This window comes from Homarus americanus, unplaced genomic scaffold, assembly GCF_018991925.1.
Source record: "Homarus americanus isolate GMGI-L3 unplaced genomic scaffold, GMGI_Hamer_2.0 scaffold16712, whole genome shotgun sequence".
Lineage (NCBI taxonomy): Eukaryota > Metazoa > Arthropoda > Malacostraca > Decapoda > Nephropidae > Homarus > Homarus americanus.
The window spans coordinates 7405760-7431043 of NW_024757794.1; the positions used below are offsets into that span (position 1 = coordinate 7405760).

Below are 25284 nucleotides of genomic sequence, written 5' to 3' on the forward strand. Positions count from 1 at the left end.
CTCCTACGTTTTACATCTCGGCTGGGATGCCATCATGCCCCAAGGCGCTGTTATTTTTTATTTGTTTAATGGCAGTAGCTACCTCATCCAGGTATGGAGGATAGCTGAGGTGGGATTGCTCTGGATGCTGAGGGACCTGCTGGGTAGTCGGGACATCCACATTGGTGTTTCGGTTGAGCAGTGAATGGTAGTGCTCTTTCCGGCGCTGAAGGAGGCCTTCATCTTCTTTAATTATGGAGATACCGTCGGATGAGCGGAGGGTGGCTGCGCCATGAATGATTGGCCCATAAAATGTTTTAGTGGAATTGAAAAATTCTCGCATCTTGTGCTGATCTGCAATTTTTTGTGTTTCACATGCCATATTTTTAAACCAGTCCTGGTGTATTGTTTCGATCTGGCCGAGGGTCTCTCTGCAGGTTTTTGTCATGACAGTGTCGAGAATATCTCATTCGGCACTGGGATTTGCGTTGTTTGCTGCTGGGTTGTTTATCAGCCCATGTTCGAGTGGCTCTCTGAAAGCAGGTGTTAGCCCTGGATCCTCCAGACGCTTAGTGTTAAAACCTCTTTTGGATGCTTGCTGCCTTCGCTGTTTTGGGGCAACGTGAAGTGAGAGCTTGGCTCTGACGAGCCGATGATCAGTGTCACAGTGGTCTGTGCCACGCATGGCACGTGTGATGAGGACATCTCTGCGATCTCTTTCTTTGACAATGATGTACTCAATGAGATGCCAGTGTTTGGATCGTGGGTGTTGCCACAAACCTTTGAACTTGTCGGCCAGCCTAAACAAGTTATTAGTGATAGTGAGGTTGTGTGCAGCACACTTCCTTAGACGGAGTAGGCCGTTGGGATTACATTTGCCTAGTCCATTTCTCCCTATGGATTCCTGTCAAATGTCAGCGTCTTTGCCAACTCTGGCATCGAAGTCACCAAGGAGCACAACCTTGTTTTCTCTGGGGATAGAGGTTAGCACTCTGTCAAGGTCGGCATAAAAGGCCTCCTTGATGCCATCCTCTGCATCCAGTGTTGGGGCATATGCACTGATGAGAAAGGTATAGCGTGAGTGAGTCAGTGGAACTCGAAGCCTCATGTAGGGTGAGCAGAGTGGCTCCTTGAAAGGGCTGCTCAGTCGCACAGACATGACCGGATTACACTGCTGCCTAGATCCTAGTGCATAAACGACCATCTTATCTGTGCCGCCCATGTGTAGAGTTGTGACTAGAGACTCCCGGCAGTCATCTCTGCCTGTCCCTGTCGCCACTCGTTCGTTGCCATAAGACTTTTGGGGCTATAGGGGTTTTGATGATGATGAGAGGTATGATGAGCTAGATGATGACTGCGCGTGAGTTGATTTATTTGGTGAAGCAGGAGCGCACTCTGCAACCACACATCTTGACACTCCCTTTTCCTGATCCAGTGGTACAAGTGTTGCAACGACTGGGAAGAGGAAGAGTTGCAATGGACTGCCGATAGCCCAGTTTGTTGGGTTTTGCCATAGTAGCCTGTTTATCAGGCATTGCCTTCGTCCGGCGGTGTAGTCGTTGGGTTCCCTTCGTGGTCATCTCTTTCGCCCATACCGCCGTTGGGGTCTTGGTGGAGCTCTGTAAGCATGTCTGCCTGATGCGGGGTTCCATCACAGAATTTTCGTTCGAGGTTTACTCCCGTAGTCTTATACCTACCAAGGTTAATCCGCAAGGCAGCGGGGCAATGGTAGACAGGCGCCAGAGCGTGTCCATATTCCAGTGGGCCTATGTGCTGTTCCCCTCGGGCCCACTGCTACTCCGAAACCCCCTACTGCTTTAGCCTGGGCCCACGAGGCCAGCTACCGTATTTTGCCACGAGGAGGCACAACCGGAGTCTTGGTGGTGAGGAGGCTGTGTACTGACAGGGGAAGACTTATGCAAGTTGCTTCCCTGTTCGCCACGAGAGCTAGCCAGCAGCGGCAGCCGAAAGCGAGAGGTAGCAAACAGTGCTTGTACCCTACACTGAAATAATGCTGCCACACTAGATGCATTTCACCACCCTGTGTGCGAGCACATACACACACACACACACACATAATGGTATTGAACTATCACACACGCACATGGTTTGCTGAACTACAACAACAACAACAACAATAATAATAATAATAATAATAATAATAATAATAATAATAATAATAATAATAATAATAATAATAATAATAATAATAATAATAATAATAATAATAAACACAATCTATCACTGCACTGAGGCCGAGTAACCTGACCTTACCTGTTCTTAACGAACCACTGCTCTAACCTGTGTGTTTCCCTCACTTTATATATACACGTTGGTGACTCAGGCGGCAGCGTGTCCACACCTCGCTATATAAAACAGGAACAAACACTTCCATTTATACCTCCCTAACAATTAAACTTTAGGTTATATTTTTAAAGTATACTTTTAATCTCGATCTTTGTGAAGTATATGACTATATTCTTGTGGTATATCGAAGTATATAGGAATTATATTTATTTTATAAGGGAAAGGGCTTATCATACACGTATTTTCACCTTTCAATGTGGAATTTCCGTTTATCTTTTCCGATTTCACTGGACTTTACACATACACACACTTTGATCATGAACTGTGTACCTGTGTGTTTGCTGTCTATATCTGCGTGTCTACAATGCTATCATCATCATCATCATTATTATTATTATTATTATTATTATTATTATTATTATTACTATTATTATCATTATTATTATTATTATTATTATTATTATTATTATTATTATTATTATTATTATTATTATTATTATTATCATTATTTTTATAGCTCATCATCATCATTATCATCACCCTCGCATATATAAAATGGATATAGAATCCCTGGAAAGCATTCAGAGGAGAATGATTAGACTACTCAAGGGTATTAAAAACCCTGAGTACAGAGACAGGTTAAAGCATCTTAATTTGCACTCCCTCCAGAGACGTAGAGCGAGGGGCGATATGATCGAGGTGTATAAATGGAAGTCAGGGCTAAACAAAGGTGATATTACAAAGGTACTCAAACTATCCAACCAGGAGCGAACTCGTAACAATGGTTTTAAATAGACAGATTTAGATTTAGGCGCGAGATAGGTAAGCACTGGTTTGGAAATAGAGTAGTGGATGAGTGGAACAAGTTACCGAACTTCATCATTTACTCGAACACACTGGGTAGCTTCAAATATGCGTTGGCCCGATATATGAGCGATAGGGATTGGGTTTAAACGGGGCTGTCTAGTATGGGCCAATAGGCTCGCTGTAGTTTCCTTCATATTTATGTTCTAACGAATTAGACAGGTCTTAGACAGGAGTGAGGGACAAGCAAGGTAGGAGTTAGACAGGAATTAGGCAGAAGTGAGACAGGAGTGAGGTGTTCAGGTGCTGTCTTCCTGAACAAAAACTCACCTGTCCAGCCTTACCTAAACTTCATGACTCTCAGGTACGACTCAAATCTTGTGTGTGTGTATGTGTGTGTGTTATAGTATAACACACACACGCATTTCACCACCCTGATTGTATAACAGCTATACAATCAGGGTGGTGAAATGCGTATAGTGTGGCAGCATTATGTCACTGTTAGGGTACAAGCACTGCTTGGTCTCTCGCTCTCAGCTGCCGCCGCTGACTAGCCCTCGTGGCGAACAAGGAAGCAACTTGCATAAGTCTTCCCCTGTCAGTACACAGCCTCCTCACCACCAAGACTCCTACTGTGCCTCCTCGTGGCAACACACGGTAACTGGGTGCCCCATGGCCCTAGGCTAGACCAGCAGGGGATCTCGGAGTAGCAGTGGGCCCCCGAGGGACGGTGCATTGACCTACTGGCATATGGACACGTTCTGGCGCCTACCAACTCTTGCCCAGCTGCCTTGCTGATCAACCTTGGGAGGTATACGGCTTCGGGCGTAAACACCGAACGAAAAATCTGCAGTGGAGCCACGCATTAGGGATACATGCCTACAGCGCTCCAACAAAACCCTAACGGCTGTGTAGGCGAAAGAGGTGACCACCGTGGAAACCCAGCGACTCCACCGGCGGACGAAGGCAATGCCTGATGGACAGGCTACTAAGGCGAAGCCCAGCAAACTGGGCCATCGGCAGTCCATTTCAACTCTCCATCTCCCCAGTCGTTGCAACACTTGCACCTCTGGATCAAGAAAAGGGAGAGTCAAGATGTGTGGTTGCAGCGTCTGCTCCTGCCTCACCACATAAATCAACTCATGCGCAGCTCATCATACCTCTCATCATCATCAAAACCCCTATACCCCTGAAAGTCCTCTGGCGACGGATGAGTGGCGGCGGTGACAGGCAGAGATGACTGCCGGGAGTCTCTAGTCACTACTCTGCACTTGGGCGGCACAGATAAGATGGTCATTAATGCACTGTGATCTAGCCAGCAGTTTTATCCGGTCATGTCTGTGCGACTGAGCAGCCCTTTCAAGGAGCCACTCTGCTCACCCCACATGGGGAGGGGGCTAGAAAAAGTGCCCTAAACATAGCCTGCTTCAAAAGCCAACCTGACTGGGCAACCGCACCAAGTAAGGTCATCCTTATGCTGTCGAAAACATAATCAGAATCACAGATCCAAACAAAAACAAATTATACAACCTCTTATGGTCACTGCATGGAATGTCAGGACCCTCAGCTACAGACGAACAGAAGTACGTCGCCCTGGCCTGTTTCCTGCCCACAGAAATCGCCACACAAGTAGCAGAATTCATCACTAAGCCCCCAGATGACAACAAATTCGCAGCTCTATGAGATGCTCTCATGAGGCGATACCAACGGCCTGACACCAGTCTCCTGCAAGACCTATCCGGCATCTCCCTCGGCAACTCAACGCCTGCTCGTCTCTGGAAGGAGATGTGGAGACTGCTCCCGCCACACTGACAGGCTTCCTGGCACTATCCTGAGCCAGCTTCACGCTCAGAAGCTCCCTGCAGAAGTTAGTCTCGTCCTCTCGGCATTGGACTACTCTACTACCTCGGCGACCTATGCAGCCACGGCAGACAGAGTAGTCCACGAATACACTGCTGTGCGCCATGCTACCGCGAACAACTCAATGGCCACACCATCACTTAGCTCCGGTCTCGTCAACCAGATCAACGCACCTCAGAGAAGGTGTCGCTGGTGTCGACCCCCCTTAGTCTAGACGTGTAGACCTGTCAGAGAAAATTGACACGAGTCTAGACGGTTAGGCTTGTCAGAGAAACTTCGTCGCGGGATCGGCTGATCAGCGACAAACGGCAGTGGCAGTTGTAGGGGAGAGTATCCATTACAGGACTGTTGAATGTGGTCTCATGAAATCTGTTGACAAGACGAGGGTCCTCAATCCTCGTCCTGCTCATCCTCTGCCTCATAATTTTAACATTAACAGCATGCCCTTGGAACTATGCAGCTCTTATAAATATCTTGGAATTAATGTGAATGATGTGAACTTCGTCGGCAACCTTCGTGCCAAACTATTGCAGAGCATTAAACCTCTTAGATCCCTTGTTGGTAAGAGCTATGGCATTAATATCACATATGGTCGTACTTTCTATCTTCACTTCATTCGATCTGTAGTTGATTATCATGCTCTCCATCTTGTAACTATTCTCTTTAAACAAGTAAACAGCCTGGAGGTACAGTAGTACTAAATGAAGCCATGCGCATCATTATAGGATGTCCAAAATTTACCAGAATTGTAAACATGAGGAAAGACCTCGGCCATGTCCTCTTTATCTGAGAGCATAGCTCTACTTAACACCAGGTTTTGTGTCAAACATTTGAAGAACAATGGTCCCCAAACTACAGCTCAAACTGAGTTGATGTTCTATCTAAGTAGTCCAAACTATCTGGCTAACCTTCCATAAAAGACTCTCTTTGGGGCGTGGATTCATAAAGCGTTGCAGATCTCTTGAAACTGAATGTCCCAATCACCCCAGACGAACCATATTAATGCCATTCCTCCTTGGCTTGATATATCAGCTCCTATTAATTTCACTCCTGTTACTAGTAAGCAAATGTTGAACACTAATATGGTGAAATGTATTACACTAGAAACTATTAACAGTCACATAGAGAGTATTAATCAAGTGAATGTTATGCTTTTACTGATGGTTGTGTGCAGACAAACATAGGTAGAACAGGCTGTGCATTTGTATCCTATAACGAAAATAAGGTGATAGTGTCAAACAAGCAAAGGCTGAACAACTGGGCCAGCACAACACAAACTGAACTAATGGGAATCTACTTAGCTATAGACTACCTTAAAGAAAATGGAGGTGGGGTGATATTTTGTGACTCCGAAAGTGCTTTGAAATCAATGGACAGTCAGTCAGGCTCTATATCTAAAGTTGTCTGTGATATTAAAATAAATGTGATAACTGCTAAGAAGAACAACTTTCGTATTGAATTTGTGTGGATTCCGTCCCATGTTGGAATTAGATATCATGACCGTGCTGATACTCTGGCCAATGAGGCACACAAGAAAGAAAATGTTGACCGTGACCTTGGCCTGTCCAATGCTGTACTTAAAAACATTCAAATCAAAATCATGAACTCTGATCTATAAGAACTGATAAATGCAAAGAGACCTGGTAGTTGTAGCATTAGTAAATATGACAAACTTTGTGACAAGAGGTACCGGTATGGCCTGCATGAGGACAGAACCAGACAATGTGATGTAGTCGTGTCAATAATTAAGCTAGGATATAGACACAACTGACAAGTTAGTGACGCTGTACCCATACTGGAACACTCATTATGTAAACTTTGTGATAAATCTTTAAGGCATAACCTTGAACACTATATTATTGAATGTGACACTGTCAAAGAATTCAGGCCATATGGCTTATTGTATCACGAATTATGTAACTATTACATTGAATCAGGACTGTTTGAGGACATTCTTGCTGTTTATCCAAAATTTGCTAGCCCACACTGATTAGTCCTCAAATAGATTATGACATCTACTGTATATGAATCACTGTCCTGCGTGACAGTGATATCACCCTCAGTGTCAAGACCTGACTGAATTACTCAGAGTAGGCAAGTTGTATTCCAAGCTTTGCCAATAAATTTGTTAACGTCAAATAACTCTTACATCTTACCTTTTAAAGAGTGAAGGTCTCAGAATAGATGTAAAGTATATTTTGTTGAATATTTTGTAATATGTCTTAATAACTGAAGTAATAATAATCACTCGAACGCTACAAAGTCTCGGTGACCACTGACTACCATCAGCTGACATTATGTAAACACAACACCAAGGAGGCACAGTCAGGCCGGAGGAGCTCGGTGGCGCCTGTAACAACTGTGATAATATAAAGTGACACTTGGACATGAGTAAGTGGTGCTGTTCTGGCTCAGCAGTATCACCGCCAGAGGGCATTTTCGTCGATCAGAAAGACATTCGGCCTTGAGAGCGTTAAACCTTCAAACATATCATTGAACACTAATGAACATTAAGTTGAACACATGAAAAAAATACGCATAACCAGCACACACACACACACACCAGGATTTCAAAACCGATAAACAAGTAAAATTTTATTAATTCAATCCATATATGTACATTGTACAATAACGAACCAAAGCTCCTGACGGAAGCCAAGGATCCAGAACTGTTGGAATAAGTCGCTGGACTGTTCCTACACATTGATGGCGCTGTACTCACTCACTCGGGTTTGGTATAGTTTCAAAGATGAGTGAGAAATAATTGTTATCATTTTCGTTATGACCATACAAGTAAATGGAACAAGACCATTATACAATGAACAAAAGTTGATATTTATGACTTCCAAAAAATAGGTTAATAATGACATTGTTACTGTATTCGTTGACGTCACGACCTTGAGGAGTCACTCCCCAGGTCGTGACGTCTCAGCTATGCATACGAAAGAAATCAGAGCAGTGTTGTACGGTGAGGGGGAGTACAGTATTTTTATTGCGTTTTTCCAAAGGTTCTAAGTACATTAGTACAGTGTAGAGCCAAAGATTTTATGACTGAAGGTTCTAGGGATGTAGGTTCTAGATTCAGGGGGAGAGTGGTTCTACTGCTATTGGTTCTAGATTCAGGGGGAGGGGAGGTTCTAGGGCCTGAGGTTCTGGGTGATCCAAGTTCGGTACAGACCCACGTTGGTGTAAATGGCCGGAACACCTGTCACCCCGCACGTCGGCATTCCCGTCGACACCACCCCGAGCTGAGGGGGACGAAAGAAAGGGATTATGGTAGGGATTACACATGTTAGGGGATAAATGATAGGGATTAAACATTAAAAAGGGTATATATATATATATATATATATATATATATATATATGAGGGATTATGGTAGGGATTACACACCAGAGAAATTTATGGTAGGGATTAAACGTTCAACAGGCATTAAACATTGAAGAGGAATTTAATATTAAAGAGGGATTAAACATTGAAGAGGGAATATAATAAGGATTACACATTGTTAGGGGATATATGATAGGGATTTAAAATACAAGGGGGATTTATGTTAAGAATCTCAAATACAGATTAAATGTAAGTATTACATTATATAGCCATCAAGTGTAATTTCGACGCCATCTTGGTAACCTAAGCAAGTTGTGAACGCTGTAAGTAGTAAAATTTGGGGGAAGGAAGAATATTTGTGTTTTTATGTTGTGTGAGTTTTACGTTACGAGTTGCGGAGTTAAGGAAGTGTGAGGATCTGAGGCCTGTCTTTGTGTGTTGTGAGGGGTTTCAGAGTTCCATCCCCCCCCCATCAACTACCCACCCCTCTCCCCTCCAACACCCCCATCCCTGAAAAATGATTAGTGAGGGAGTAGAGTTATAAGATAAGATCTCTCCATCATCCCCCACAGTCCTCGAAGAATTTTAAGTTGAGTAAAGTTGTAAAAACCAAACTCTCCACCGCCCCCTACCATCCTCTATACCTGGAAAGTGAATAGTGAGGGAATAGACTTATAAGAACCCCCTATTCCTACCCTCCACTACCACCATATCCAAAAAAAAAATTCAAGTGAGGAGGAAGATCTTACCACGGTGTATGTAGCGACACTCTTTGATATGAACAAAGGTCCTCCAGAGTCTCCGAAGCACGCGTCACGTTCACCATCCCCGCCGAAGCACATCATTCCGTTCACAAGTTGTCCTTGATAGAGTGGGTTGCAGGTGTTCAGGTCCACGAAAGGTAACTTAACCTTCTTTAGAGTCAGGGAATTAATGCCTTGTTCCGTTCGTCCCCAGCCAGCTGTGATGGCGGTGCTACCAGAGATGATGGCTTGGACATCGATGCCAGAGGGAGGCAGGCAGATAGGCTTGATGTTTGCTGTAAACACAGGTTGGAAAGGTGAGACATAACCAGCAAAAAAAAAAAAACTCCTCTAACCTGATCATCAATTTGTACTGCTTCCTTGTTGACATATTAACATTTATTTATTTATTTTTCAGGAATAAACATACAGCCGAAGTCTTTCATAAACTTCTCAAGTAACTCAAAGTGTTGGTAAATGTTAAGGTTTGTTTGTCTGTTTTAGCGACAGATGACTATTTAGGCTTCTAGAGTTACTATATTTTATAAAATCTGGCAGCTCAATAGTTAAAAATTCCCCTGACATTAAGCACCTTAACGCTACATAGGGGATAGTTCAGATTATATTAGGCAGGGTAGGGTAGGGTTGGTTTGGGTTAGGTTAGGTTAGGTTAAGTTTAATTAATTTAGGTTATATTACGTTTGGTTAAATTGGATTAGCTTTTGTTATATTAAATATTAAGGTTAGAGTAGGTTAGGTTACGTTAGATTATATAAGATAGTTAAGTTAGCTTAGCTTAGATTTTGTTAGATAGGGTTAGATTAGCTTAGATTATAGTAGACAGGGTTGGGTTCGGCTAAGTTAGATAAGCTTAAATTATAGTTGAGAGGGTTACGTCAGGTTAACTTAAGTTAAATTAGGTTAGAACTAAAGTGTTTATTCATCAGGTGAAATAAGCTGGGGGGCTAATCTTCAGGTGAGTGGTCCCATTCTCCTTACTACCAATGACATGAGGCGAGAAGCAAGAAGAACAAGGGTGAGGGAGACTAAACACAGGTGGGTCTCAGGTCACTACTGGGGTCAAGCCATTGTTTATTTACAGATAAACAAGGCTGACTGTTTCTGGCTACCGATTAACGCCAGGTTAGAACAACTGATGACATCCGTGTCAAGTGTATTTGGATCCCGTCACATATAGGATTCACTGCCTGTGACACTGTTGATCGACTTGCCAAAGAAGCGACGCAAGAAGAAGATATTGAAGCTACCCTCGCCCTCTCCCTGAATCATCTCAAATTTCGCATACACGCCACACAACGAGAAGCATTCGACGTAAAATGGACACACCTGAAACAACGGGGCAGTGTCACATTATGCCACTATGACGCTGTAACCGGTGACTCCAACCGCCACTACAAACAGTATCAATCCCTGACTCGATCGCAACAGATTATGTACAGTCGTGAACAGAAGTCCTGTCGCCCCTTCTGCTGCTCCACGAACCCTGAGATTCAGACTCATGAATCCGAAGCATTTACGGGCAGAATAATGCACCAGTGTCGACTGCTTTGGGTTCATGAGTCTGAATCTCAGGGTTCGCGGAACAGCACAAGGGGCGACAGGACTTCTGTTCATGACTGTACATGAGACTGCGCCTAGGATACAGGTACCTATGGGAATACATTGGCAACCCTGAGCCTGGCCGCACTGTTTGTAAACTTTGTGGTCAACCCGACTCTCACACCCTCTCTCACTACACCCTCGCTTGCCCTATGACCTCCTCCTACAGGTCCTCAGCCGTTACCAACACCTCTTCCCTCCCTCACCAGATATCCCTCCTCCTAGTGACAGACCTGGCACTTGACATTATTAGGGACCTGCCACGCTTTGCTATAAACAGATGAAAGGTACCGGGAATTTTCCCCCCCCATACACTCATCATTCTGTCACTTTATGTAACCTGCTGACAAAACCCATGACCCTTCAGGCTTCCACGCCCTTAATGCATGAGTCCTAAAGGCAAGCATGAACTTAGCATGCTTCCCAGTTGGGCACTGTAAACGCTTCTGCTCTTCACCTTGCACAGGATGTAAGGGGGTGCCCAATAAACTAGCCCCCTCCGGGGCAATCTGTAATCTGTACCGATTAACAAGAAGTGAAGAATAAGAAGAGATAAAGAAGAAGAAGAAGATAATATTAATTAGAGACTTTCATAACTGGGACTCTTCACGGCTCTTAGTCATTCCAACTTTGCATTATCGACTACTCACCACCTGTAGATTATTACCAGACAAAGGTCACATTCCTGTCTCGCCTTACAATAACAACATTCCTTTAAACACTCACAGTTAAAGTTGACCTTCCGATTGAGCCTGATGAGACCTATATCATCGTTGAATACCCCGCGGTTGTTGAAGGAGGGGTGACGGATCGTTTGCTCGGGAGTAAAGTCCTGAGCGGGTGGAGCACAGTCCTCGCCGGCAACATCCTTTGGCAGAGGTACACAGTCTGGGTCTGTGCCAAGATTGTGTTCCCCGAGTCTTATCGTCGCTCTGAGGAAGAGAGAAGAGAGACACCTTTAATACTTGCATGATTTATATACAGGTACAGTAGTCCATATTGAGGACCACTTGATGATTAGTTCCCGCCTTATTTATTTCATATTAAGATAAACCATCCAATAGGTAATCACATCTAACCATATCAAAATGGAATCTAACCTAACCTCACTTAGATAAACCTAACCTAACCTAAATTAACCCAGGGAAGTTAAGATGTTTAATTATGAGGTGTAATAAGTTGGGGGCTAGTCTTCAGGTGATCCCAGTTAGGGACAGTGTGAACATAACGCACAGTGCACTAAATCTTCCTTAGACGAATCCCAGCTATGGAGGAAAAGGTATAGAAAATATACTGTATTAAGAGACGGGTAATAATAATAATAATAATAATAATAATAATAATAATAATAATAATAATAATAATAATAATAATAATAATAATAATAATAATAATAATAATAATAATAATTATAATAATAATAATAAAAAGAACAGCGACAATAATAATAAAAATAATATATAACAATGGAAGCCCCTAGAGATAGAGGATGGCCGGCACAAGGGCCACCACATCCTAAGTTAATGAGCTGCCTGACCCAGTGTCAAGGAACAATCCGAGAAGACCGGACAATTAGCCAACTGCATTGGCTAACCATTACACCGGAACACGGTCCACAGATCGATTAACATCTTGGGTAGATAGAGGCAAGTGGCGTAAAGAAATTTGTCCATAGTTTCACCATGTCCGGGAATCGAACCCGGGTTCACTCGCTTGCGAGGCGCGCAACAACGACAACAATAATAATAACAATAACAGCAACATTAAATCAATGGGTTAAGAAGACACGCAAAATAAAACGATAATAAACAGAGAATGGAGAAGCTAAAGAAAGAGTAAAATAAAGAATTACGAGACAAAATTAAATAAGAAATAAAAAATAGAGGAAAGTTAAAAACGACGATAAATTAATGAAAAGGAAACAAACAACATTAAAAAGAATTTAAACGAAAATTTTTTGATAAAAGACGAGAGGAAATACAATATTGGCGATGCATTGTCGGACATAAGAGTACATTTTTTTTATTAATTTATTTATTTATTTACTGTATTTATTTTTTTGTTTTTAGATAGTCCACCCGGGCACAGGTCTCTAACCCACATCGGGGCCTGGGGAAAATGTAATAATAATAATAATATGAATAATAATAATTCATAGTATTGTAAATAAAATTTGTAATAAAACAAAATTAAAAATAAAATAATAAAATAATAATGATAATAATAATGATAATAATAATAATAATAATAATAATAATAATAATAATAATAATAATAATAATAATAATAATAATAATAATAATAATAATAATAATAATTTAAAAAAGATCAAAATTGAGAAACAATATATGTCTGTTGTGTTGTCAATAACAAGAGAAACAATTGAGACCCTGCAAATGTGTGTAAATGAGGCAGAAATTCAGCTCAGCAACCTGGGACTTGGTCATAATTTTCGTGATGCCATATGGCAGCAGGGTCTACCATTAGACAACACATTATGATTCCAATATCTTCGCAGGCGGTAGTACCTCCCTGTTTGGTAGCTGCCCACTACCTACCACTACCTACTACCTACCTGAGACTCAGTATACCAACAGTGAATGTTCTCTGGTATACTCGAGTATATTCTGGTGCACTCAAGTGTATTCAGGTGTACACAATTGTACTCTGGCATATTCAGGTGTACTCTGTTATACTCTGGCATACTTAGATGTACTCATGTGTACTCTGATATACTCAGGTGGGATCAGGTATATTCTGGCGCACTCAGGTGTACTTTGGTGTACTCGGGTAAACTCTGGTTAACTCAGGGGCACTCACAATGGTAGGTTGTTTGTAAGCGCTAGGTCCAGACAGTGAGCAGCAGTAAGGACGTATCTCTCAGTGATCAGCGCACCTCCACACCCCCAAGTTGGCTGGGACTGACCTGAGAGAGTGAGAGATAATGAGGTGTGAGATAATGAGTGAGAGATAATGACGTGTGAAATAGTGAGAGAAAGTTAGAGATAATGAGGTATAATATAGCAAGAGCGAGCGAGAGAAAATGAGGTGTGAGTGAGTGAGAGATAATGACCATGAGGAATCTATCTGTCTCTCCTCTTTATCCTAGTTAATTCCTCTTCTTCCCCCCCACCTCCTTCTCTCTCCCTCCCTTACTAACCCTTTCCGTCTCCCTCCTTACCACCTTCCCCTTCCCCTTACCTCCCTCCTCACTCCTGTCCATCTCTCACTTTCCATACTTCCCTCTCCCTCCCAGCCTCCCTAATCCTCCATCCTTCTCTTCTCCCTTTCTCCCTCTCTACCTCCCTCTCCCCAACTCACTTCCAAACCCGAGTATGGCCATCCACGGGTACTCTCCCATAGTTGCATCTTCACCGTTGAAGATCTTGACATCAATATTGCCTACTCCACATTCAGCAGGCAGGAGATGTTCACCCACAGAGGGATTAACTGTAGGTCCTTGGGTGAGGGTAGGGTCGGGGTTAGGTCTGGGGGTAGGACTGGGGGTAGGACTGGGGGTAGGACTGGGCGTGACAGTGGTGACCGGTCCTGTGTTGGAGTCTGGGCAACACACCTGTCAGTAATATAGAAAAAAAAACATGAATTAAGAGACATTAAAACAACAGTAAAAAGGTAATGAGGAGGAGGAGGAGGAGGAGGAGGAGGAGGAGGAGGAAGGGTAATACTTCAGGACTTCAGAAAGGGCTTATGTGTGTGTGTGTGCGTGTGTGTGTGTGTGTGAGAGAGATAAGCAATAAGTAGTGGGTAACATCAGACCACTCGCTTCAGCGGGGTCGACTCAGGTCATCTGGTGACTTCCGTATGTGCCCACGTCTGCCTCTGGGACCAGTGTATCAACAATTATGGTTATTTGTGTAATATACGGGTGGTCCAGCAATGCTCAAATACCAACCAGAGAGAACATCAAGTATTGCAGGTTTACCAGAGGTAAGACAACTTGTGATAAATGGATAAATGGCAGCAAGCGTTCTGATAAAGTAAACACCACATTAGGCTAACCGAGAACTTGTTTGAAGAAAGTTCATATTTCATTTGTATTTCCTTAATTCTGGAATGTCTGTCGTTTTCCAGGTATCTACAGGAAGGAGAGACATTCATTTTGCTATATATGGACCAAAAGAACTTTGAACATATTTAATAATCTTGAAAAAATTAAAATTAAGTACATCGGTATGTGGGTTTTAGGTGTCAACACGGCACTTTTAATTTTTTAATTCTACAATGTCAGTCAATATCAGGTCACCCAGAAGATCGTGAGACATTGTTCTTGTCACGTCTGACAAAGGAAAACAATAATATTGCTCCAAATTTAAGAAAAAGCAGAGTTACATCACTTATTTCACATGCGATGGTCGTGATGTTTAACCCAGACATTAAAAAAAAAAAAACAACTTGCGAACTCAGCAATCAAGTTCTCAACGTCACGCAGTTGAAGATTACCTGGACTGACCCGAGAGCAGCAAAGCTAACACTACATCACCTGAGTTTAGGAAGGTTGTCAAAGTGTTTCCAGACAAGCAAACAATGTCTTACTTAAACAATCAAGCCTCTTCGGTAGGCAACCCAGGTCAGCCATAGGCTGATCGCGGGAAGAACATCAGCCCCCAAGCTGATCACCAGAAGAAGTTCAGCCTCCAGGCTGATTGCTGCAAGAAGGACCAGTCCCCAGACTGATCGCCGCAAGAAGGCTCAGCCCCCCAGGTGGATCGCCGTATGACGTGACGTCATCCCTTCCAGAGTAGGACGTCATCGACTCCTGACGTCATCGCCGGCGCAAAACTCTACAGAGACTCTTCCCTCAGGTAGATCATAAACAATCACTAGTTTACAAACTACGCAAACACAAGTGAACTTCAAGAAGTCTTCACATGAGGTCAATATAAAATATAAATTACTTGCATAAATTCTTAAAAGGCAAAACGGAATAAACACATTTAGAAAATACGTCCTCTACTTACAAAAAAGTAGATATAAAATCTAAACCTTTACAAACTTTTAGTAGTTTCTAATACTTTTTAATAATTTTAATATTATTCTCTTCATTTTCATATATCTTATTTATATTTTTGTATTACTCCGTGAGTGGGCAACGGAGTGAGTTTTATACAATGAGTGAAGTGATAAATATTCCTATATATGGACCCTCTTCCAAAATTTTTGGGTATCAAACAGGAAATTAGTGACTCAGACTAATAGTCAGTCATCTAAAAATTCACAAGAGTGAGTGGCAACTGTTAGTGAGGAAGAATTACCACAAATTAGCCAAATAGAGTTAACACCTACCGCCTCTTTAGCTAGCTGTAAAAATTTAATAGATTCTCAGTTTGAGGATTTACACAGTAAACAATTAAGGTCAGGTAATGTTTACCCATTACCTTCACCTATTGATAATGCTAGTGCTTTAACTTACACAATACAAATTTTATCAGGTGGTTCTATTAATCCAAAGACTTCATCGGTCTGTCAAACTGTGATGATACTTCCAAATAACATTAAGGTACAAGAGTTTACTGCAGAAGATCCAGATTATACTACTTTAGCATTTTTGCATAAGTGCGAGGATGTAATGAGAAATAATAATGTCACTAACGATGTAGATGAAATCTCATATGTCTGAAACCTCATCAAAACCAGTAGTACCGCACTAGAGCTATCTATGAATCATCCATCATATTTATCAGTTCCCTGATTGTATGATAATTTGTTACAGAAATGATATCTTCTAGGTACACAATAGTCTCTAAAAAAATTTCCGGAAGGCATTGCAAAAGCATGTGCAAGAAGCAAAAGTTTAGCTAAAGCACACTTTCTTGTAACAAGGTTAGGTACACCTAGGATTTAAACAGTGAGTACTGAGTACTCGGTTGGAGGTGGCCGAGTGGTGTAACAGCACCTTTAGCATCATATAAATATTCACCCAAATATATAACACCAAATTTTTCACTAAGTTATTCAACAATGACTCAGTAGTTGTTCATGTTATACATGCTGAGTTTATAACTTCATCAGGGGTCGAGCGAGGTCACGCTGACTAAGATAACATTGCTTGACGGCTTCTTCCCGCTGTCACCACTGGAGACAGAATATTACCACACGCTCATGGGTGAATACTTCACTTAAAGTGTTCCTATAAAAGTGTACTTAAAACACTTCCCCTGGATGGAATTCACAATACATTCTTTCCCAAACTAAGTACCTGTGTTTATAGACGCTTCAATAATAAAGGAAGCCCAGAACAAGTGTTTACATCAACCCTGCCACTTAAGAGTTCCAGAACTAAGTAACAACTATTGTGTGTGATAGAAAAAACCTCAATCACAATGTTATGTTATGTTATGTTATGTTATTTTTATGTTATGTTATGGTTATGGTATGTTGTGTTGTGTTTGTTATGTTATGTTATGTTATGTTATGTTATGTTATTTTTATGTTTGTTGTGTTGTTATGTGATGTTTTGTTTTGTTATGTTACCGTTAAACTAAGTTAGGTGTTGGTTATGGTTAGGTTAGGTTAGGCCAGGATGGGTTGGGTTAGGTTTGGTTGGGTTGGGTTAGGTTCAAGATGGGTTTGGTTTGGTCTAGTTGGGTTGGGTTGGATTGTGTTGGGTTGGGTTGGGTTGGGTTGGGTTGGGTTAGGTCAGGATGGGTTTGGTTTGGTCTAGTTGGGTTGAGTTGGATTGGGTTGGGTTGGGTTGGGTTGGGTTGGGTTGGGTTGGGGTTGGGTTGGGTTGGGTTGGGTTGGGTTGGGTTGGGTTGGGTTAGGATGGGTTTGGTTTGGTCTAGTTGGGTTGAGTTGGATTGTGTTGGGTTGGGTTGGGTTACACAACTATACCCAAAACTCACCTTTGGGTTCGAACGGCTGTTATCACACCTGGCCTTTCTAAATAATCTAAGTGTTTCCCGAGTAGGTCTTCCACTTAGACGATCAGCGAAGAACGGGCAACTCTTGTACGATATGCAGGGCTCTTCTGGGCCACATTTGGAGGCTGTGGGACGTCAAGGACATAGTTAGTCAAAGGTGAAGGCTGTGTGTGTGTATGTGTATGTGTATGTGTATGTGTGTGTATGTGTGTGTGTGTGTGTGTGTGTGTGTGTGTTTAGGTCCGCCATTATGTTCGTGTTTATAATGTTCCTTGATGTTAGTGCTGACAGATGTTCTTAGTCGCTCGTGTTTACAAAGGTGTGTTCTGGTAATTGTGGATGTGGCAGGGAGAGTATGTAAAGGTACTGTAGTGTGTGAAAAAATATATACGGGTTATTTTCTTTCTGTCTCTTGGGTAGCGTTGTTATGTCAGTCTGTCTGTTTGTCTGTCTCTTATCCTCTGTTTCCCTCTCTCTGGCCTCAATTCTCATAACCTAACCTAACCTAACCTCCCTCTATCCCTCCTTCCCATAGTCATATTTTGTAATTCTATAACTGTTTTCTGAGACGATTTTTTTTTTACTGAATAAACATCTGTCGATTAACACGTCCTTCTCTCTCCTTTCTACCTCACTAACTATATATCTGTCTCTCTCAATCCCTACTGTCATTCCCTTGGTCCCTCTTTAATTCTGTCTTTCTCTCTCTTAATCCTTCATTCCCTTCTTCCTTCACAGTCCCTCCTCCCCTTCTCCCCACTCTCCCCCCTCTCTCTCTCACTCACTCTCTCCCCCCCTCTCTCTCTCTCTCTTCTCCACACTCACCTTGTCTCGCCTGCCTGGAGCGACTGGCCCCGGCCGTTACCACCACCACCATGGCTGCCAACAACACTGCAAGGCTTGACGTGCGACTCATCCTGGAAGGTGTGTGAAGGAATAATTTAGTCAATTGCATCTCCACGGAATTGGGAGTAGAGAGAGAGAGAGAGAGAGAGAGAGAGAGAGAGAGAGAGAGAGAGAGAGAGAGAGAGAGAGAGAGAGAGAGAGAGAGAGAGAGAGAGAGAGAGAGAGAGAGAGAGAGAGAGAGAGAGAGTTACAAGGACTTCGCCTGAAGATGCAGGTGTGTGTGTGCGTGTGTGTGCGTGGGTGTGTGTCGCACACAGGGTGGTGAAATACGTCTAGTGTGGCAACTTTATATTAGTGTTAAGGTACAAGCACTGCTTGCTCCCTCTCGCTATCAGCTGCCGCCGATGGCTAGCCCTCGTGGCGAACATGGAAGCAACTTGCATAGGTCTTCCCCTGCCAGTACAGAGCCTCATCACCATCAAGACTCCAGCTGTGCCTCCTCGTGGCAACACACGGTAAGTGGGTGCCTCGTGCGCTAAGGATACGCCAGCAGGGGATCTCGAAGTAGCAGTGGGCCCCAGAGGGACGGCGCATAGGCCCACTGGCATGTGAACACAATCTGGCGCCTACCAGTCATTGCCCCGCTGCCTTGCGGATTAACTTTGGTAAGTATAAGGCTATGGGAGTGAACCCCGAACGAAAAATCTGCGATGGAGCTCTGCATCAGGCAGAGAGGAAGAGGTGACCACCGTGAAACCCAACGATTACACCGGTGGATGAAGGCAATGCATGATGTACAGGCTACTAAGGTGAAGCCAAACAAACTGGGCTATCGGCAGTCAATTGCAAATCTCCCTCTCCCCAGTTGTTGCAACACTTGCACCACTGGATCAGGAAAAGGGATAGCCAAGATGTGTGGTTGCAGCCTGCACTCCTGCCTCACCACATAAATCAACTCACGTGCAGCCATCATCCAGTTCATCATACCTCTCATCATCAACAAAAACCCCTATACCCCCAAAAGTCCTATGGCGACGGACGAGTGACGACGAGGACGCGAACAGATGGCTGCCGGGAGTCTCTAGTCACAACTCTGCACATGGGCGGCACAGATAAGATGGTCGTTTATGCCCTGGGATCTAGGCAGAAGTGGAATCCGGTCCTGTCTGTGCGACTGAGCAGCACATACGAGGAGGCACTCTGCTTACCCCACATGGGGAGAGGGCTAGAAAAGGTGCCCTAAACATAGCCTGCCTAAAAACCCAACCTGACCGGGCAACCGCACCCAGTAAGGACATTCTTATGTAGTCAAAAACTCAGTCGAAATCACAGATCTAAACAAAATCAAACCATACAACCTCTTATGGTAGCTGCATGGAATGTCAGGACCCTTCTGGATACTGGCACATATGAGCATCCTGAAAGAAGAACTGTCCTTGTGGAAAAAGTGATTGCTTGGTATAACATCGGCACAGCAGCTATTAGTGAGTCCTGGCTCCCAGATGATTGCCACCTCACAGAATGGTGGTCTGGCTATACCTTCTTCTGGAAGGGTAAGCCTGCTGCAGAGAGAAACCACATTTATGGCGTTAGCTTTGAAATCCGCCAACACATCCTACAAAGGCTAACTAAAATACCTATTGGGATCAACGAGCGCCTCATGACGCTTCGAGTCCAACTGAATCACTGTCGTCATGCCTTTTTCATCAGTGCAGACGCCCCAACACTGGTTGCAGAGGATGACAAAAAGGAGGCCTTTTACGCCGACCTTGACAGAGTGCTAACGTCTATCCCCAGAAAGACAAGGTTGTGCTTCTTGGCGACTTCAATGCCAGAGTTGGCAGAGATGGAAACATTTGGCAAGGAACCACCTGGAGAAATGAACAAGGCAAGTGTAATGCCAACGGCCAACTCCTCCTCAGCATGTTTGCTACGTACAGCCTCACTATCACCAATACCTTGTTTCGACAGGCCAACAAGTTTAAGGGTTCGTGGCAACACCCACGATCCAATCACTGGCATCTCTTTGACTACATTATTGTCAGATACAGACTTCGCCGAGATGTCCTCATCACATCACCCGTGCCATGCATGGCTCAGACCACTGTGATACTGATCATCGACTAGTCAGAGCCAAGCTGTCAATTCACGTCGCCCCAAACCGATGAAGGCAGCAGGCCTCCAGAAGAGGTTTTAATACTAAGCGTCTAGAGAATCCAGCAGTAGCACATGCTCTGAGAGAGGAGTTCGAATATAGGCTTATAAACAACCCAACAGCAAACAACGCGAATCCCAGTGCAGATTGGGAAACTCTCTACACTGTTATGATAAAAACCCGTAGAGACCCTCGGCCAGATCATAACAATACACCAGGACTACTTTGATGAAAATGACCCGGCAATCAAAGTACTAATCGATGATAAGCGTGCCACTTTTACTGACTAGCAGAACAACCCTTAGTCTCGGACCAAAGATGATACCTTCCGCAAGAAGAAAGCGGTAGCCCAGCGGGAACTTTGCATTCTAAAGAGTGACTGGCTTAAAAATATAGCATGTGAAATACAAAAAAAAAAAAATGCAGATCTGCACAAGATGCTTGAAATTTTAAATTTCATCAAAACATTTTATGGGCCAACCACTCGTGGCGCAGCCCCCCTTATCTCATCTGACGGTAACTTTATAATTAAAGACGATGAAGGCCTCCTTCAGCGCTGGAAAGAGCACTACTATTCAATGCTCAACCGAAACACCGATGTGGATGTCCTGAATACCCAGCAGGTCCCTTAGCATCCAGAGCTGACCCACCTAAGCTATCCTCCATCCCTGGATGGGGTAGTTACTGCTATCAAACTGATGAAAAATAACAAAGCCTCAGGGCCTGATGGCATCCCACCCTAGGTGTATAAAGCAGGAGGACCTCTGCTTACCAGCTGTCTCCACTATCTACTCGAGAATATATGGGAAAAGGAGGAAATGCCGCAAGCTCTTAAAGACGCCTCCATTGTCAATATCTATAAGAACAAGGGAGGCAGGTCAGATTGTGGCAACTACCGTGGTATCTCGTTGCTCTCCCTAGCTGGCAAGATTATCGCCCGAGTCCTCCTAAACGGACTCCTTCCTCAGGCGGAAAACTTCCTCCCAGAATCTCAAAGTGGTTTTAGACCATCACGTGGTACCAGTGACATGATCTCTGCTGCCCGCCAGATACAGGAAAAGTGCAGAAAAGAGAGTAGTGACCTGTACATGGCTTTCATCGACCTAACCAAGACATTCGACTCGGTCAACAGGAAAACCCTCTGGTGGACCCTCAGCCGTTTTGACTGTCCACCAAAATTCTTTGCCATTGTGAGGCAACTCCGCGATGGCATGATCGGCAGTGTCCTGCACAACTGCACCCAGTCAGAGTTCTTCCCCATTCAGACAGGAGTTAAATAAGGGTGTGTACTGGCACCAACGCTCTTTTCCATTTTCTTGTCTGCCTTCCTTACTCGTGCCAGTGCTAATTTAGCCTGCGGGGAGGACATGGAGTACCGGATGAAGGGTCTTTTCAACATAAGACGACTCCAGGCAAGAACAAAGGGGACGGCAGCTTCCATTACTGAACTTCAGTATGCAGACGACCTCACCCTTGCTGCTCTCACTGAACACGACCTACAATAGATCATAAACACCTACGCAGATGCGTATGCGCACTTTGGCCTTGAGGTGAATGTATGTAAACCTCAAATTCTCTTTCAACCTGCCCCTGGTTCAGACACACCTCCACCATCCATCCAGCTTAACGGTACTATCCTCTCTGTTACCCACTTTCGGTATCTCGGTTCCCACCTGTCCAACACTGCAGACATTGATGAAGAGATTCGGCATCGGATCAGGTGTGCATCTCAAACCTTTGGCGGAATTTTATACCGTGTCTTCAGCTGTAGGGAGCTGAAATTATCTAAAAAACTGCATGTATATCGAGCAATGGTCCTCACCACCCCGCTATATGGCAGTGAGACGTGGGTCACATACAGGAGGTACCTCAAGGCACTTGAACACTTTCACCAACGTAGTCTACGTTCCATCCTCCGAGTTCGCTGGGAAGACAAAAGAACAAGTGCCAGTATTCTTGCCGACACCAACTTTAGGAGCATCGAGGCTACCATTATCCATGAACATCTCCGTTGGACTGGCCTTGTTACCCGCATGGACAACAAGTAGACTGCCAAAGCAGCTACTTTACAGCCACCTAATGCATAGTAAACGTAACGCCGGCGGGCAATTGATAAGGTATAAGGATAGTCTTAAGACAAACCTGAAAAAGTGCCAAATCGACCCCCTCACCTGGGAGACGATTATTCCACATTGTAACGCTTGGTGGAGCACCGCACGAAAAGGTGTCAATACTTTCGAGTTAGCCCGACTACAAACCGAGGCAGACAAGCGCCAACGCCGAAAAGACGCTGCCGCGGCCTCTCCCAAACTAGATGCAGTCCTCCACATGTGCAAGGAATGGGGACGACCCTGCGGGACCCGTATCGGCCTCTTTAGTCACCTCAAAACTCACCAACCTAGGTGACATCCTTAATAACTCATATCATTGTATCATAGCTGGATGATCGTCGTACTGCACTCCGATTGACAACAAAGTAGCAGTAGTAGTAGTGTGCATGTGTATGTGTGTGTGTGTATGTGTGTGTGTGTGTGTGTGTGCACACTGGCCTCCATTTATCACGTGTACAGTTGCCTCCATGTTTTGTAAGATGTGGCACAGCTTCTTTAACACTATATTGCCTTTCAACTACACCAGTATCAGAACACTGGGCTCCAACCTTCACCAAAACCACGTCAGCGTGCATGGGTCACCTTAAACCACGTTATATATCATTATTTACAGATAGAGTGGGGGAGGGGGTGAGGGAGTTGTTTGTTTAGTATCTTTGGTCAGGTAGTTTTGCGACGTAAACAAACAGTTGTGCCACATCTCACAAAACACGCCAGTCACTGTAGCCGTTATAGATGGAGGCAAATGAATGTGTGTCTGTAAGGTTACTTGAGTGTATACTGTACATATATGTGAGAATATACACAAATGATGACTCTTCTTTCCCCTTGTCGAAAAAACGATATGGTATTAAACTGTCACACATGCACATGTATATCCTTGACCACCGAAGGGTCAAGACGTATCTGGCGCTCCTCTCGGAGCAGCCAGGTCAACTGTTATGTTGGCCCATACCAACTCCCTCCCCTGAACCCTCCTCCCCACCGGAATGTCAACATGTTCTCGCCAGAAGTTACTATTTCATTTAGGAAAGGAATGGAACCAGTGTTAAACAGAGGTGAACAGTGGTGAACAGTGCTTAAGTCAGTGAGAACAACTCAACAGTAACAGTGGTACCCAAGTTGACCTTCACACAGTGAGGTCCCAGGTACCCAGTGATAACGGCCTGTGAGACCCAACAACCAGCGATGTGTTAATCCGTCTACGATAGGAAGGCCTGGAACCACACCTCACTCATATAACACCGTCTGTGAGGGAATTACTACACCACGTGAGGCCCCTCATAACACCATATGTGAACGAGTTACTACACCACGTGAGGCCCCTCATAACACCATCTGTGAGGGAATTACTACACCACGTGAGGCCCCTCATAACACCATCTGTGAGGGAATTAATACACAACGTGAGGCCCCTCATAACACCATCTGTGATGGAATTACTACACTACGTGAGGCCCCTCATAACACCATCTGTGAGGGAATTACTACACCACGTGAGGCCCCTCATAACACCATCTGTGAGGGAATTACTACACCACGTGAGGCCCTCATAACACCATCTGTGAGGGAATTACTACACCACGTGAGGCCCCTCATAACACCATCTGTGAGGGAATTACTACACCACGTGAGGCCCCTCATAACACCATCTGTGAGGGAATTACTACACCACGTGAGGCCCCTCATAACACCATCTGTGAAGGAACTACTACACCACGTGAGGTCCCTCCTAACACCATCTGGGAGGGAGTTACTACACTACGTTTTTGCTGTTCAACACCTACAATAATCTGTATGTTCACTGTATGTTCCTTTACCTTTCTCTAATGAAGGCTTTTGCTAAACCACCAATGTATGTAATAAGTCATTTATGTCCAATGTATATTTTCAGCCTTCGGGCTGCAGAACTTTTTCAATAAACCGTCAATTATTATTATTATTATTATTATTATTACATGGTACACTGAATAAAAACAACAACGTTAATAATAATAATAATAATAATAATAATAATAATAATAATAATAACAATAATAATAATAATATTAATAATAATAATAATAATAAACGCAATCTATCAATGCACTGAGGCCGACTAACCTGACCTTACCTGCTCTTAGCGAACCACTGCTCTCACCTGTGCCATTCTCCCACTTTATATACGTTGGTGACTCAGGATCCAGAGTGTCCACACCTCGCTATATAAAACAGGAACAAACACCTCCATGTATACCTTCCTAATAATTCAACTTTAAGTTATATTTATAAGTATACTTTTAATCTCGATCTTTTAGAAGTATATGACTATATTCTTGTGGTATATCGAAGTATATAGGAATGATGTATATTTGCCATTTCTTTTTACTCATTAAGTTAAATAATATAGACAGGACGATGAATAATGACAAGTCCCTCAAAAAAATAAAGAAGAATTATATTAGGTTGGATAATTAATATAACCAAGTTTTACAAAAAATAATTCCATCTCCCTATACTACTTATTATCACAACTTCTCTTCTCTTCTCTTCTCTTCTCAGCTGCTCGTAGAGAAGAATATAATAGTCATGTGTATAATTAGGAGATAAAATATTAAATATTACGAGTTATAAAAGGAATATTTACCCTCTGTAATCTTACTGAATAG

At 43.4% G+C, this 25284-nt stretch overlaps 1 protein-coding gene across 1 annotated transcript; it reads right to left on the reverse strand.

The window, feature by feature from the left end:
- Nucleotides 1-7532: 7532 nt before the first annotated feature.
- Nucleotides 7533-24772, reverse strand: LOC121857686 (phenoloxidase-activating factor 3-like). The gene is made up of 8 exons (XM_042353758.1): nt 24750-24772; nt 18350-18441; nt 17507-17649; nt 13965-14217; nt 13464-13569; nt 11370-11575; nt 9030-9319; nt 7533-8198 (listed from the first exon to the last, which is right to left on the reverse strand). Exons 2-8 carry the CDS (start codon nt 18438-18440, stop codon nt 8088-8090), a joined length of 1200 nt encoding a protein of 399 aa, XP_042209692.1. The 5' UTR covers nt 18441; nt 24750-24772; the 3' UTR covers nt 7533-8087.
- Between the last annotated feature and the right edge of the window lie 512 nt (nt 24773-25284).